Source organism: Primulina huaijiensis, chromosome 1, assembly GCF_012295235.1.
Source record: "Primulina huaijiensis isolate GDHJ02 chromosome 1, ASM1229523v2, whole genome shotgun sequence".
Classification (NCBI taxonomy): Eukaryota; Viridiplantae; Streptophyta; class Magnoliopsida; order Lamiales; family Gesneriaceae; genus Primulina; species Primulina huaijiensis.
The window spans coordinates 26902103-26916400 of record NC_133306.1 but is presented as its reverse complement, the minus strand read 5'-3'; the positions used below and the strand labels follow the sequence as shown (position 1 = coordinate 26916400).

Below are 14298 nucleotides of genomic sequence, written 5' to 3'. Positions count from 1 at the left end.
AAGTTTCCACATATTATTTTTATATCATATTTAAAATAATTATGAATCCTAATTTTTATTATTTTGAGTTGGCCTTTGTTATGAAAAAACATTGTGAATAAATTGAATTTCAAAATTCTTATATCTATGTATATCACATATTAATATATCAACATAATAAATATTTTTTTATAACTTTTTTCATTGAGATGGAGAAGATAAATGAGAAAAAATATTAACTCTTTTGGGTTACACAAAAAAATAGAAATACAAGAAGTATTTGTCATACAATGAATTCGGTTTTCAAATTAAATGTATACTATAAAGTTATATTTATCTTTCAAACTTTATAAATGCAATGAATTTTTCTCAAGATAAGGGTACACAAATGTTCCCGTTAATATATTTAAACAATTAGAAATATTAAATATATTATTTTTTCGGAGGTAATACCAATATGACATTAGTAATTTGATTGTGTTAATTATACTTATGAGTTAATATGAATATTAAAATAAGTGTCATAAGAGTCAGTAAAAAGATGATTTATTTTCAAAAATATTATTATTATAAATTGCAAATAAATGACAACATTTAATCAATATTTTTTTAAATCAATTTATCAGTACTTTTTATGTGATGATAGATTATTATAATAATTAGGAGTGTGCATTCGGTCGGTTCTGTTACCGACCGAACTGAATTTGTCATAACCGGACCAAACCGAAATATTTAGCAATAACCGAACCGACCGAATTAATTTTCATAACCGATGAAAACCGAATCGAATTAAAATTAACCGATGAAAACCGAACCGAATTAAAATCGGTTAATTCGGTTGGTTTTAAAAAAAATTGTGATTTAATTTTAATTATATATGTAATTTTTTTGAACACTATAATCTACACAAATACATAAAAACTTAAAATCACATACATCACAAATTTTTCTTTAGAATTAGGGCTGATTTTAAAATTAAAAATTTAAAAATATATTAAAATTGGTAAATAATAAAAATTTATTAAATAATAGTATATATTATATCGATTAATTCGGTTGGCTGATATCAAAATTTTGAAAACCGTAACAGAACCGAATAACCGAATTTTTTTTAATTTGAAAACCGAATTTTTGAAATAACCGAACTGAATTTCCGAATTGACTCGGTTCGGTCGGTTAATTCGGTTTAACCGAAATTTTTCTCACCCTTAATAATAATGTGTAGTTTATATGTTATCAAGTATAAGTGTTTAATAAATTAAAGGTGACTAGGAAAGTAAAAGCATACAGTAGAAATTATTGTCAATTTACATGAAAGAGAATAATAATCAAACAACATTGTAAATAAAAAATTGCATATCATTAATTGTCAAAAAAAATTGCAATAATTGAATATTATAATAAAATAAATGCATTATTGAGAGAATATGACAAATAACAAAAGAAAACAATATGATAAAAAAGATATGAGAAAAATTTTATTAGTCCAAATCTTTTTTAAAATTAAAAAAAATATGTTTTTTTTCCAAATTAGTTACATATGCTAATTAACACGAATGGTCAAAATTTACAATACTATTATCATTATCTTTTGTTGAGTTAACTAATTTTATTTCAAATACTAATTAATTCAACATATGTTTCTTACGTGCAACGCACGTGCATTATTTATAGTATATTAAAATATTTGATGTTGGTTCGAATTTCTAAATTTGTTCCCAACCATTTGCCTTGTAAAATCCAGGAGGAGAAGGATATTTACAGTTTTTGGTGCTAGTTTATAAACTCAAATATCTCAATCCATCATTATTTTTTCTTCAATGAAATTCTTGCCAATTTTGAGAAATTCATAGGATTTTTCCATCTTGTATCTGGAGTTACATTATTTCTTTTATTTTTATCGGAAAAAAAATATTATAATTGAGAATAATATTTATATGAGGCGATTGTGCTTTCAAAATTAATGAACTGTTTCTTTTACAAATTATGAATTCATCTTAAAGTGAAATCAAGCTATATAGAATTGGTATCAAATTGTTTTGGCCATTGATTCTTTAGTTAAAGCAATTTTGTAAGTTAAAGAATGAGATCAAATTCTGGATTGTTAGTACATAGATCCAGAGAATTGTTGCATTGCTAAGTAAGAAAACAAGAGAAATGCCATTCAAAGGTGAGGTTCATTCTATTAATTGGTAAATAATAACTTCTCATAAAACAAACTATTCTAATGCATCGAGGAAGAAATCCACGGCAAAAATTATGGAAAGAGAAGTATATTCATTTTATCTCTCTTTCTCCTAATTTTACGTAAGGAAATTAAGCATTACAGACCTACAAGATTACAAAATTCAATGAGAAGGCTGAAAGAGATAAAACTTACAATTTCAGAAAAATTTTACATAAAATTTCAAAAGTGTTTCATCCGAAAAGGACAATTCAAGGAAGACCTCGACTATTCTGCGTTGGATTTGAAGAACTTGGAGGCCTTTGCCTTAACCCATTTTCCACAGCTTTCTCAGGCTCTAACATTGCTCCACTCAACTTCCCTTTACTCAGAGAAAGTGCATTAACAGAACCCACCAATTTTCTTGAATGGATTATTCCTCCAGAGGGCAATAAATTCTCCATTCCATGGGACAAATGTTTTGCAAAACAAGGGCGTGGGTGTAATTGCAGAAACGTTACTAGTACATAAAGAAGAACAAAAGTTGTTCTTTGATTAATGATGTTTTTCATAGCTATGGTTTGAAAGAAATGAAGAAGCAAGGAATGTCATCATTGGTATTGCTTATAAAAAGAAGTTCAAGTGTGACTTCTTGGCTGTAGCCTCGTGCTTAAGTCTGACAAAGCATGTGTTTCCGTGTAAAAAGTAACCAGCAATTGTCAATAAATTAAAGTTCAGATTCAAGACAAGATTGAATCAACTGAGTCAAAAATGTGAATCTGACTCGGCATTAAGAAACTTGTAAGATGTGATACTGATTTGACTACCGTTACAAATGTGCTAACCAATCTTTAAATAATCAAGAACATGTGTCCAGTGGCTTGATCACGAGGGAAGTCACATCAGTCACCTTATTATTATTATTATTAAATGTTCCCATGAAAATTAATAATCTTGAATTATGTTTTTTTTGACACGCGTTAAACTCAAACCCAAAACATATATTCTTATAATCGACTTGAATAGATTGATTGAAGACTAATTAAAAGTTAATTATCTCCTTTCATTGCAATTTGCAACGGAGAACACCTATGTCAATGTCTAATCTCGCTCACTTAATTGAGTGAACTCCATTTGGTATCAGTAATCTATTTAATCCTTTCAGTTCAAAAGAATCAAACAAGGCTTTTAAATATTTAGGCACTAAGTTCGAGCTAGATAAGATATAATGCATATGTGCCTGAATGATTCCATTTAAGTATGAGCAAATTGCATATTCAAATTGAATGTGTAAAGAAAGGAATGTGAGCTGTATACATAAAATAACCAAATACAAGAAGTCGAGAACAGAGTGTAAAGATCTATGATAATTTGAATATTCAACTTTCTTGATCAAATGAAACTACAGACGAACAATCTTTCCAAATAATATCAGTGTATCCAAATGTGCTTACAAAACAAGAAATCAACTGCTCATGAATTACGTCATCGGGAGGAAGTACCTGTTTTACTTCATTTTGCAAAGAAGTGACTTCTTTATCTTCAAGCCCACATGGCACAATGTGCTTGAAGTAGTTCATGTCAGGATTGATGTTGAATGCCAACCCATGAGATGTAATCCCAGAAGATATACGTACTCCGATCGCCCCAATCTTTCTCCCTCCAACCCACACTCCCGTTTCACTTTTTTGTCCACCACGAGCTTCAACACCGTGTACAGATGCTAACTGAATCATCGTTGTTTCGAGCTTTTCCACGTACTGTCTTGCCCCTAAGCCGATATCTCTCAATGAGATAATTGGATATAAAATGGCCTGGTGAGGACCGTGGAATGTGACATCACCTCCACGTTGTGTATAGTGAAGGTCTGCACCCATGGCTTTCAGTTCAGACTCGGAAACCAATATGTTGTGATCAGTTCGCCTTTTGCCGAGAGTGTATGTAGGAGGATGTTGTAGGGACAGAAGAATATCCGTAACCTTGAGTATTTTTCTATTGGATGTGAGTTCATCTTGCAGCTCAAGTGCCTCCAAGTAATTAACTACACCCATCTTCCACACCCCAAGGCGTCGAGGAGCTTTCATTTCCTGCATGATAGAGAATCAAGATGATGACAAAAACCACAAAAAGCGATCCAATGACTGCACTGGTGTGACGGGCACTGAATATGTGGGGAGTAGAGGGAATAATGACATGTTAGAGTAAGTTAGAGGATCATTCAGTTTTCATTCTTGCTTTGTTTTACTAGCTTGGGCTACGGGCAAGGAGAAAAGGGGTTTTCCTGTAAGCGTACATCTCTAGGATCATGTCTGCGTATATCTTCTTCAATGAAAAATTTCATTGAAATATATTTCTATTCTTAGACTAAAGAAAACAAAAAACCAAATTTATCCACAACTTTTATCCTAACCAAGATTTCCTAATCAAATTTGGGGAAGTGAAAACCAAGAAAGAAAACAAACTGAAGAAAGCAAAAGTACAGAACAAACCCTAAAGAAAACACTCCAACGTACACCAATACCAAAAACAAATTAAAATTTCCCATTTGTATCCAAATATTCATTCTACGTTATCCTTTAATCGCAAAAATACATTTTCTTCTGCTTTTTTTTTTCTCCCTTATCACCTCTACCTATCGATAATCTCTCCTCGCACTTCACCGGCCACAGGCTGTCACACGATTCCCCGATTCAAAAACACCCCAACATCCTCCTCTACTTCCTCCACATCCGCCCCAGATTTGTAGAAATTGTGCTCATAATTTTTCCCTCCACTTTCTTCTCCACCACCCTTTTTCCCTTACTTCGTTAACGGACGTTCCTTGGACCCAAAATATTCATCGATCGCTCATACAATGAATGTCCCTACACTCCACACTCATCACACCGGCTTTATTCTTGCATACCTTTTTTCTAACAAATTCTGAGGAACGCCCATTAGCTGCAGCAATGGAGGTGAGCATTTTCATCCATAGCCTTTGCTGCTTTTAAGGCATCGTCACAAGTCATGAAGAGGATGAATGCTACACCCAGTCTCTGGTGTGTGGCACAAACTTTGAGGACCATGCCTTTGGCCACTTTGCCAAAGGTAGAGAAGATTGTGAAAAGACCGGAAAACTTGTGAGGTTGTGATATAGACTGGATTTGGATGGGGCAAGTCCACTGCTGCCCGAGGCACCACATGGGGGTTTGGTGGTAGTGGAGGATGGTTGTGGTGCAGTGGCGGTGAGTATCAGTCATGGAAGGCTTTGTCATTGTTTCCATTGTATCCCTTTGCAGACATTTTTCTCCATGAATCAGCTTATATGATAACTGTTGGGTCATTGAGTAGCTCGAGCTACAGTCCACCTTTCAATTTTCAAGCTTTCTATTGGATTCAAAACACTGAACCAAACATATGGCAAACCCGTAAACCCAGTAGACAAAAGCAAAAAAAGAAGAAGAGAGACATTTACAAACTAACACAAATAAACCATAATGCTCTTGGTTATTGTGGCAAAAAAAAAAGAGTGCACTTAAAAGAAATCAAAATGGTAGAGGAAGGTGACAGTAACGTCCTAAAAAAAGTAAATTTAGTATGTAATGTTTCTAAAACCATAATTTCACAGTTTCGCAACAAACCACCACCACCCCCCCCCCCCCTTCTTTTCCTCCTGCCTCCCCTCGGCCACTCCACCACCAATTAGCTTACCGGCGAATCTCATGTCCATTCCTGAGCTTACTTACAAAACTCACAAGCAACCTAACACCCCAAAACATTTGAAACATTCCACCCAAACATTCCCAACCAATTGAAGCAAGATTACACATCCAAATACATAGCAAACCAAAATACAACCTTTAGATAATTGGCACAATCATTTGAGAATCAAGAATAACAAAAGGCTGTCAAATAATTAAACCAGGTGTAAAAATGGAAACGCTGACCAACATTTTATGCAGTTGGGAGTTGATTCCATGAGGTATCTCGTGGTGAATATGAGCATATGATTTTGTGCATTCTTGTAAAAATGACTCAATTTTTACAGAAGTTTAACACCAATTTCACAACTCATAAATTGAACAAATCACATTCACGCCACTTTTACAAAACGACAATTAACAAACTCATCAACATCGGTTAACGAACCAAAACTCTTAGGAAACACAATTGCCTACCAATCTCGAATTAAAAAAAAAAAACAAATAATTATAATTACCTTATAAATGAAGGGATACCAACTTCAGCTTGATTTCGAGGTTCTTGTCAACGCTTTCCTCTAAATAATTTACATGAATACAGTAAGAATCTTCAGAAACACCTGAGATAAAAGATTTGCAGAGTGGAATAAATAAATTATTCACGCATTCGTATACTTTGCTTACACTTTGGTATTCGGATGAAAGGCGAGTGTAAACTTTCCAACTTGCCAGAGGCGTGGGGACATCTCATTCACAAACCAAAGAAATTTAGTAGCACAATCTTTTTTGGTTGGAGGTTACTATTCCTGAAAACTACTGTTTGAGGATAAATTGAAGGCTTTCTTCACTGAAGAAATCTGCTGTTGGGCTTTGCAAACAACAATGGGGTGGTCCATCAAAAAATGGGCCCAAGAAGCTTCTGTTATAAAGATTTCATTTTTAAGACAAGATTGAAACTCTTCCATGACTGATGACACCATCCTTGAGACTTTTCCTAGTCAATTATTTTTTTAAAAAAAAATACCTTCTCAAATCTATTTTAAATACAAAGAAAAAAATAGTTTGACAGAGTTAAAAAAAAAATACCCCACAAATATAATGATTTCCCTCCCACTTACCCGATGAATATCAAAATGAAAATGGACTCTTCGAATCACCGTATAAAAGATGAAATTTTTCCATAAAACCTTTGAAATTCTCAGGAAAATAAAAGCCACACACACACGTACACACACTGTGAATGATGGAAGGAATGTCTGCTATGGAAGTGAAGACTCAGGAGGAAGATATTTTATCAAAGAACAGAACTATTCGTTCCTATTACCGTGAAATAGAGAACCGCGTCAATGGTATGGATATTTGGTGTTTTTGTCGTTTGTAAATGGCCTCCCTTGAGTATTTTGCTTTGTATTGGTTCTTTTGAAATAGCAAACGGCATCAATGGGACGAAAGTTTGGTGCTTTTTTGCAAAGTGGGCTTTCTTTTTTTCTTTTTACGGTTGATAGTGTTTTTCTTGAGCTTTGAGGTTTCTCCTTTATGTTAATTGTATTTTTGTGCCCTTTGCAGAAGAAAAAGACGAAATAGCACATGTTTATTCGGATAAGTTTATGGTCATCATGAACGAAGTGGAAACCATGCATCAACATGGTACTTTTTATGTTCTCTCGCACTTCTTGTGCATGTTTTGGAAGCAGAGATTCTTGTTGTGTGAAATTCAGTGTTTGTAAAAGATATTATCATATTAAGACCTTTGATATGTTAGTCTTGCAGAATGCTGCTGTGGAAGTCTTTTACGATTAGATGACGTTGATTCTTGAATCACATGAATATCGCTCTCAGAATTAGTTTTTTGTGTTTGGGTGTGTTATATTTTTAGTGAAAGATTTATAAAGAATCAGGGTACAAGAGTTATATTTTTCTAGCGTATTTAGGAAAATGAACTTGGTCAATCAGATCTCACAAATGTATTGAAAATATATTACAGAAGTCATTTTTTAAAAATAATAGTTCATGAGTGCTAGATAACAAAATACCCCTACTTTTTCTTCATGTAAAACCATTTATCATCGTTGAATCTATGAAAAGTCAATTTCTTAAACGCGTATAGGATATTAAGGTAACAAGATATTAAACGTTTGCACAGCTTTTGCACAATTTTTTCGTTTAAACTTTTCTAAATATTTTTTTATTCCTTAAATGTGTGAAAATTTCAGTCAGCAAGCCGAGGGAGCAAGTTGCAGACGCAGAGACTTTGTTAGGCCTGACAAGCTCTTTGGTGGCCTCGGTTAAGATGCATATTAGTGGAGGCGTTACCCCTGCCGAATTTTTATCCTGTTTGATAAGAGAATTTGGGCGACAAAAAAGTATCAAGGGAATTGCAGGAGCTGAACCAATAATTTCGTGGAAGAACATTGGTGATCGTGTTTCATCCATTTTCATGAATGGACATAGTTGCATGACAATGTGAGTGTTTTAAAATTACACAACTCTATTTCGCCTCAAATTTTCATTTTTGTGCTGGTGAATGTGCATGTTAATATGGTAGAATTTATTGATTTTCTTGTATTGTTCCTTCAGGATTGGACCTATGAAAAATGAGCTTAAGCAACGGAAGTTGACTGTTCGTGCAAAACGTTCAAGAACAAAAGGGAAATCTCGACCAGAAGAGGTAGAATGGAAAAACCGAGTTTTAGTAATTAATTTACTAAGTAGCATATTGTGAACTTCTATCCTGCAAGTGCCGTAGTTTTTGTTTTTAAAAGCTTGCAAAGAAACCTTATTATTAGCATGCTTGTGTATTAAAGTTGCTGCTTCATGATATTTATAGAGAATTTTCCTTGCATTTATTTATGCTCCTCTTGCTATTCAGATTACTTTCTAACCAAACATCAAGCATTAATTTTTCTTTTATCAGTTCTATGCTGTTAAAACGTGGTGAACTCGAGTTTCATTTGATCATTAAATTTGGTGTCTTTCCATGTACTTGTTCAATGATTTTTGTCCACAATTTGTTCAAATCACAGCTCGAAAAAGTTGCTGAAGTGATTACGGACACTGACAGAAACATGCTCACAATGTTTGATGTGTTAAAGAAGGAGAAGAAAACTAAAGTGGAAAATCTGATGTTCAACCGAAATTCTTTTGCTCAGACGGTTGAGAATTTATTTGCACTGTCTTTCTTGGTTAAAGATGGAAGAGTACACATAGATGTAGATGAAAATGGATCTCAAATAGCAAGTATACCTGTTGTTGACGTTCTTAAGGAAATATTTTGGTTCATATTTTCTAATAAGTTCTTGGATTAGTATGTAATGATATTTCTATTCCAGTGCCTAGAAATGGTCCTTCTGCAGAAGACATCGAGAATGGAGTCGTTACTAGCCACCAATTCATTTTCAGATTTGACTTTGATGATTGGAAGGTACGTGACTAAGCATGTCATGAAATTTTCTTCATATTTGAGCAAATGTTACCTGGCGAATAGGGGGTGATCATTTAACAAAATCCAATCAACCCAATTTTTTTTTTTTTTTACAAGTTCAAACTGACTGAATTTTTTATCAAAACCAAACGATTTTTGTTTTAAAAATCAAGTGCTAATTCAAAATTTTACCATTAAAAATGGATTAAATAAAATTGAATATTTTATTTGTTAAAAAACAATATTTACTTCATTTTTATGGCTCGATAAAATTTTTATTAGGATTTTGTGATATTCAGTTGTCTGACCAACAAATTCCAATTGGAATTCCAATTTCCAAATATATATATCCTAATAAATTTTTGTTAAAAGATTTAATAATATTATGTTTTTTATATAAAAAATAATTGGTTTATTCAATTTAACGAGAATAAACCGATTTAACTGAATTTTCTAAAAAAATATATAACTAAACTATTGAATTAATCGAACTCAATTTTTGAATTAAATAAGTTCAAAAGGATAAATCGGTTAGGCCGAAATGTTGCTCACCCCTAGACTCCTAACCACACATATGTATTCTGACATATTGCATTTCATCCATACACGATACAAGAAACCATATATTGGCAGGCAACAATTGTCCTTTTGTTTTGTGTAGCTTATTTGGGTTCCACGCTATCGATTGTAGTTTTTTTTATGCTAGGACAAGCTTTTGATCCTATAGTTGGCATCAAAAGTCAAGACCAGTGAGTTGCAATTAGGAGCAATTATTAGGATTATCCCCTTAGTCTTGTGCAACAATTTATGTACCACAGAGTGAAACATGGTGCTTGAGTTGCACCTATGCCAAACCCTATTCGGTTTTATTTCATCTACTTCAATTTGATTTCGTTCTTTGAAAGTAAGCCAAATCTTGTTTCTTCAAAATCTAATCACTGGCTTGCGAATGCCAGTTAAAGAAGAGTCATGTGCCCGAGGGCAAGGAGCTGATGCCACACAGGGATGCAATCTTTGGTGAAGCAAAACAAGAACCAAATTGTAAAGGTTTTAGCCAAGTGGATTCGATTTCTAACGGCTCTCAACCGATATACACGCTACCAGTCAAGAAGTTTTCCCGAAACTTTGGCCGCTTTATGCAATTATCTGAGTTGACTGAAGTTGGTTATGCCTCTTGCAAGCGTAAAAGAAGCCAAATGTGAGCTATACATATGTAGTGGTGGTTGCCATTTCTTGGTTCCTTGTAAATTCAGCCTGGACTGAAACTTTTGGCACGTACAGTTCTGCAAAGCTTAAGACTTTATCTAGCAGTAACCAGTAGTTTTTGGGCAGTACTGCTCTTACTCTTTAGGATTAGATTTAGGAAAGCCTTTTGTAGTAAGTGCAAGTGCAATGTTTCAGACGTTGCAGAATGTCATCGATTTTGTTTTTGACTGAAATATTTTGGTTATGCATGTGAACCATATAAAATTGTTGTCAAAAATATTTTGGTTATGTATGTGTATCATATAAAATTGTGTTGACTGGGTTATATAATGTTATATTTAGTTTTCTAATGGTGTGTAAATTTTTAAAGATTTAATATACAGTTAAATTATGACACTGATAGAGATTTTTTTATGTATAAATTATGAGAACTTGAATTGAAAGTGCAACTATTACAGAAATGAAAATATAATGAGATACACATTACAAAAAATGCAACCTGATACAGTGAAATTTGTCAAGTCGTTATCACAAATTGAAGCAAATTCAGTGGAGAATTAATAACTCAACTTACATTACATCGGACAACTAGCTCATAACAAAAATTGACATCCAGAGACAAGACAAGCTGCAAACCGAGCCATTCCTGGTTATGACCAAAAAATCCTCTATAATCCAGTAATACGCTTCCAAATAGTTTGGACTAGCTGGCTTTAGGTATGTTAAGGTCTTTAAATATGGGGCTATCGACACCCACACCCATTGCATTCAGACCATTGTCGACATAAATGACTGAGCCTGTAATGGCGGAAGCCAGTGGTGATACCAAGAAGGCTGCAGTGTTCCCCACCTCATCTGTCCAATTTGTGCAGAACAATATTCAGTTCCAAGCAAAAGTGGATGCAAAGAACAAAAGGAAACAAATCATGGGTACTTTCTGACTGAAGGCATTTTCCTGATTTACCTGCATATAATTCTTTCTGAAGAGGGGCATTTTCCAGGGAGTAATCGATCATCATATCAATAAAACCAATCGCTTTAGCAGCACGGCTTCTTAATGGGCCTGAACTTTGGACACAAGAATCAGCATACGTAAATTACAAGCATATGAAGCTCTCTGCACAACTGTTTATATTACACATCCCACATGGCTCCCCAACAAATTGTCAAGGAGTTTGCTTATTCACGTCAGGTAAATTGCTATGATAGAAAAAAAATGCAATAGACAAATACCGGCAGATATTGTGTTGACCCTGACTTTGTGTTTCCTTCCTGCTTCAAATGCAATCACCTGAAGAAATCAATGTATTAATTCGAGAAATTTTAATGAAAAACAAACTAAAGTAACTATAGTTATTGTTAGTAAAAGCACCCTTGTATCACTCTCTAGTGCTGCTTTTGCAGAGCTCATTCCACCACCGTACCTGTTCAATATTTATGATTAAAAGCTATCTACAGGATTATCACACTTGAAATAAGGCCATAGCCAGATTAGATATTTTGAAAACGTATATATACCCTGGGATGATTCTTTCAGAAGCAATATACGTTAGAGAAAGTGAAGAACCACCTGCAGCAAAACCATCATTTAAATTCAAATACCAAGTCTTGATGAAATTATATGGCCAAATAATCATCACATAAATAATAGCTAGTATTCTTGAAAAAGTCATGCCTGGATTGGTAAGTGGAAGGAAATGCTTTAATAAGGAAACATAAGAGTAACTCGATGCAGATATTGCGGCAAGATATCCCTTTCTTGAGGTTTCGAGCAGAGGCTTTGTAACCTAGTTTTTAATTGTTTTGTTAAAGAAGCCAACGAATAATATCCCGCACAACGCTCATGAGTCAATCAATACCTCTGGCCCATTAGCTAGAGAGTGAACAAGAATGTCAATGCTGCCAAAATCCTGTCTCACACATTCTGCTACTTCCTGTGATAAAATTTCAAAGCATTACTTTGAGAATAGCAACCTCCATTTGGAGACAACAATTGGTAATAAGCAAATCCACAACATACGTAATTTTTTGAATAACTAATTCTTTTCATTATTCAAGACTCGTCAACGCACAGATATTGACAAGGGATATGTCATACTATGAACCACGAGAATCACAATCGGCACGTGTTTACAACCCCAAGAAAGTTTTAAAATCAAAGACAATACTGGCTGTTCTTATAACTGAATCCGTCAAAATGACAGCCCCGTGCAGGGTAAATTTAAGAATAAAAGGTGGCAAAACCATAAATTGTACCGCGACAGTCCAATTACTTGATCCTGCATAACGTTTATTTGTTTTTATCTGCATAAGGGGACATGGAACAAAGTAGCAGAGTTAAACAACGTTTTTGAAAAATATATTTTAGTAATACTTAAGTTACATATGTAGAAATTACATCTTCAGGAACATCTTCTGGATTATCAAAAACCGCATCTAATGCATAGACTTTGGTGATCTCCATCAAAGAACCATCAGGCAGCCTGCATAAGAATCTTTGCACTTTGCCACGTGGAAAATATAAATTAATCATTAACATAATGTAAGTTAAAAATTATACACGCGTGATTCATCGAACTTCCCACGACGTAGACTTGTTTCAAATATGTTCAGTGCCTGCGTGGCAAATTCCACAATCAGTTCAAAACTCAAGAAATTGTACTTACAAAATAATGCAGTTGTGGAATTTAGGCATAAACTTACTGGCACCCACGTGCCAAGGAGAATTTCAGCTCCAGCTGCGGCCAATGATTTTGCAATAGCCCAACCATATCCATTATCATCAGCTACACCAGCAATAAATGCCCTCTTACCTACAAGCAGCATATACATACCAGGTAATCCATAACATATAATATCCTGTAACATCACATAAATTATCTTACTCATCAAAAAACCTTCATCACTTGATTCCATTTGTCAGATGAACATGAATTCAGGTTATAAAATTTACAACAAAATCTAAGAACCATAACCAGAATCCATGCCTGCATTCTCCAGCACTTTCATTCAGATGATCCAGATTCTCCAGTAAAAAAATACTACTGTTACCGGCTTCCTTCAAAATTGTTGTGATTGTGTTCACTCTATTTTATAATCATAGACCTTTTCACTGAATTTATTTCATAAACCTTTACATTGCTTATAGAACCTTGTCTGGCATGGCCTACAAATCATAGCTAATAACTTATAGAAGCCAAAATGAATCATGTGGTTGTATGATATTTTCATGCTAAAACTAATCTAAGTTAGAAGAAAAAAAATAATAAACCTTTCAAATCAATTAGCAATCCAGATGCAAGCTTATTTTCACCAGCTTCAGACGATGCCTTGGTGATTACTTTGTCAAATCTTGCAGGAGATGATGTGAGGGTGCGTCTGAGATATTGTCCTGATGATATACTGGGTAATAACCTGGACAAGGGGGCTTCTTGGGAATCAGTGCCAACTTTTGCCAGACTACCTCTAAAAAAATTTCTTGCTGGGAAAAGAGCTGGTTTCAATGCCGTGATCTGAATGCTTGAAGCTGCAGCAGCTGCCATTTTCAAAGCGCAAACCTATGAAATAAAGTCAAATTAGAACCAATTTGCCAAAAAGACCAAAAACTACGTTTCAGAAGCATGAAGACAAATCCCAGATAGTAGGATGAAGATGAGATGATTACCATTAAGAAACTAAAAAAGTCATTATTTGGCAGCCGGTCAAGATGAAACAGGCATTATTGTCGAACACAGTTTTATGCATTTTTTAATTAAAACTATTTGAATATGTACCCATTGCTATAATGAACACTTCCCATTGCTATAATACAAAGCAAGTCCAGAATATATATTCATACAAAACTTCCA

The 14298-nt window shown here is 34.0% G+C and overlaps 3 protein-coding genes and 1 pseudogene across 7 annotated transcripts; 1 reads left to right on the top strand and 3 right to left on the bottom strand.

The window, feature by feature from the left end:
• Positions 1-3425: 3425 nt before the first annotated feature.
• On the bottom strand, positions 3426-6705 carry LOC140990923 (octanoyltransferase LIP2, mitochondrial-like). 5 transcript variants are annotated; one of them, XM_073460802.1, is made up of 3 exons: positions 6508-6705; positions 6342-6401; positions 3426-4230 (listed from the first exon to the last, which is right to left on the bottom strand). In XM_073460802.1, exon 3 carries the CDS (start codon positions 4225-4227, stop codon positions 3523-3525), a length of 705 nt encoding a protein of 234 aa, XP_073316903.1. In that variant the 5' UTR covers positions 4228-4230; positions 6342-6401; positions 6508-6705; the 3' UTR covers positions 3426-3522. The 5 variants fall into 5 exon arrangements, with proteins under 5 accessions (XP_073316903.1, XP_073316919.1, XP_073316928.1 ...); XM_073460818.1 differs by having other exon boundaries at positions 6499-6651; XM_073460827.1 differs by lacking the exon at positions 6342-6401 and having other exon boundaries at positions 6508-6650.
• LOC140975235 (U11/U12 small nuclear ribonucleoprotein 31 kDa protein-like) lies at positions 4737-5378 on the bottom strand (annotated as a pseudogene).
• Positions 6706-6904: 199 nt separating the features above from the next.
• Positions 6905-10743, top strand: LOC140970675 (non-structural maintenance of chromosomes element 4 homolog A-like). The gene is made up of 7 exons (XM_073432515.1): positions 6905-7172; positions 7390-7470; positions 8037-8286; positions 8401-8491; positions 8847-9060; positions 9153-9244; positions 10201-10743. Exons 1-7 carry the CDS (start codon positions 7064-7066, stop codon positions 10444-10446), a joined length of 1083 nt encoding a protein of 360 aa, XP_073288616.1. The 5' UTR covers positions 6905-7063; the 3' UTR covers positions 10447-10743.
• A 164-nt stretch (positions 10744-10907) lies between these two features.
• Positions 10908-13992, bottom strand: LOC140990915 (enoyl-[acyl-carrier-protein] reductase [NADH], chloroplastic-like). Its single transcript, XM_073460783.1, has 12 exons — positions 13722-13992; positions 13154-13263; positions 13011-13066; positions 12849-12933; positions 12707-12754; positions 12310-12384; positions 12126-12237; positions 11969-12020; positions 11823-11874; positions 11684-11741; positions 11415-11513; positions 10908-11305 (listed from the first exon to the last, which is right to left on the bottom strand). The coding sequence occupies exons 1-12, from the start codon at positions 13990-13992 to the stop codon at positions 11154-11156; spliced, it is 1170 nt and encodes a 389-aa protein (XP_073316884.1). The 3' UTR covers positions 10908-11153.
• Between the last annotated feature and the right edge of the window lie 306 nt (positions 13993-14298).

Excerpts from the sequence above, each read along its gene's own strand:
- LOC140990915 (XM_073460783.1), bottom strand. The coding sequence starts at position 13,992 with ATGGCAGCTGCTGCAGCTTCAAGCATTCAGATCACGGCATTGAAACCA. Across the intron at positions 12,934-13,010 it reads AAGTTCGATGAATCACGCGT|GCTGCCTGATGGTTCTTTGA; the intron begins GTATAATTTTTA and ends ATTCTTATGCAG. Across the intron at positions 11,306-11,414 it reads TCAGAAAGAATTATATGCAG|ATGAGGTGGGGAACACTGCA; the intron begins GTAAATCAGGAA and ends CAAATTGGACAG.
- LOC140970675 (XM_073432515.1), top strand. The coding sequence starts at position 7,064 with ATGATGGAAGGAATGTCTGCTATGGAAGTGAAGACTCAGGAGGAAGAT. Across the intron at positions 7,173-7,389 it reads AATAGAGAACCGCGTCAATG|AAGAAAAAGACGAAATAGCA; the intron begins GTATGGATATTT and ends TGCCCTTTGCAG. Across the intron at positions 8,287-8,400 it reads GGACATAGTTGCATGACAAT|GATTGGACCTATGAAAAATG; the intron begins GTGAGTGTTTTA and ends TTGTTCCTTCAG.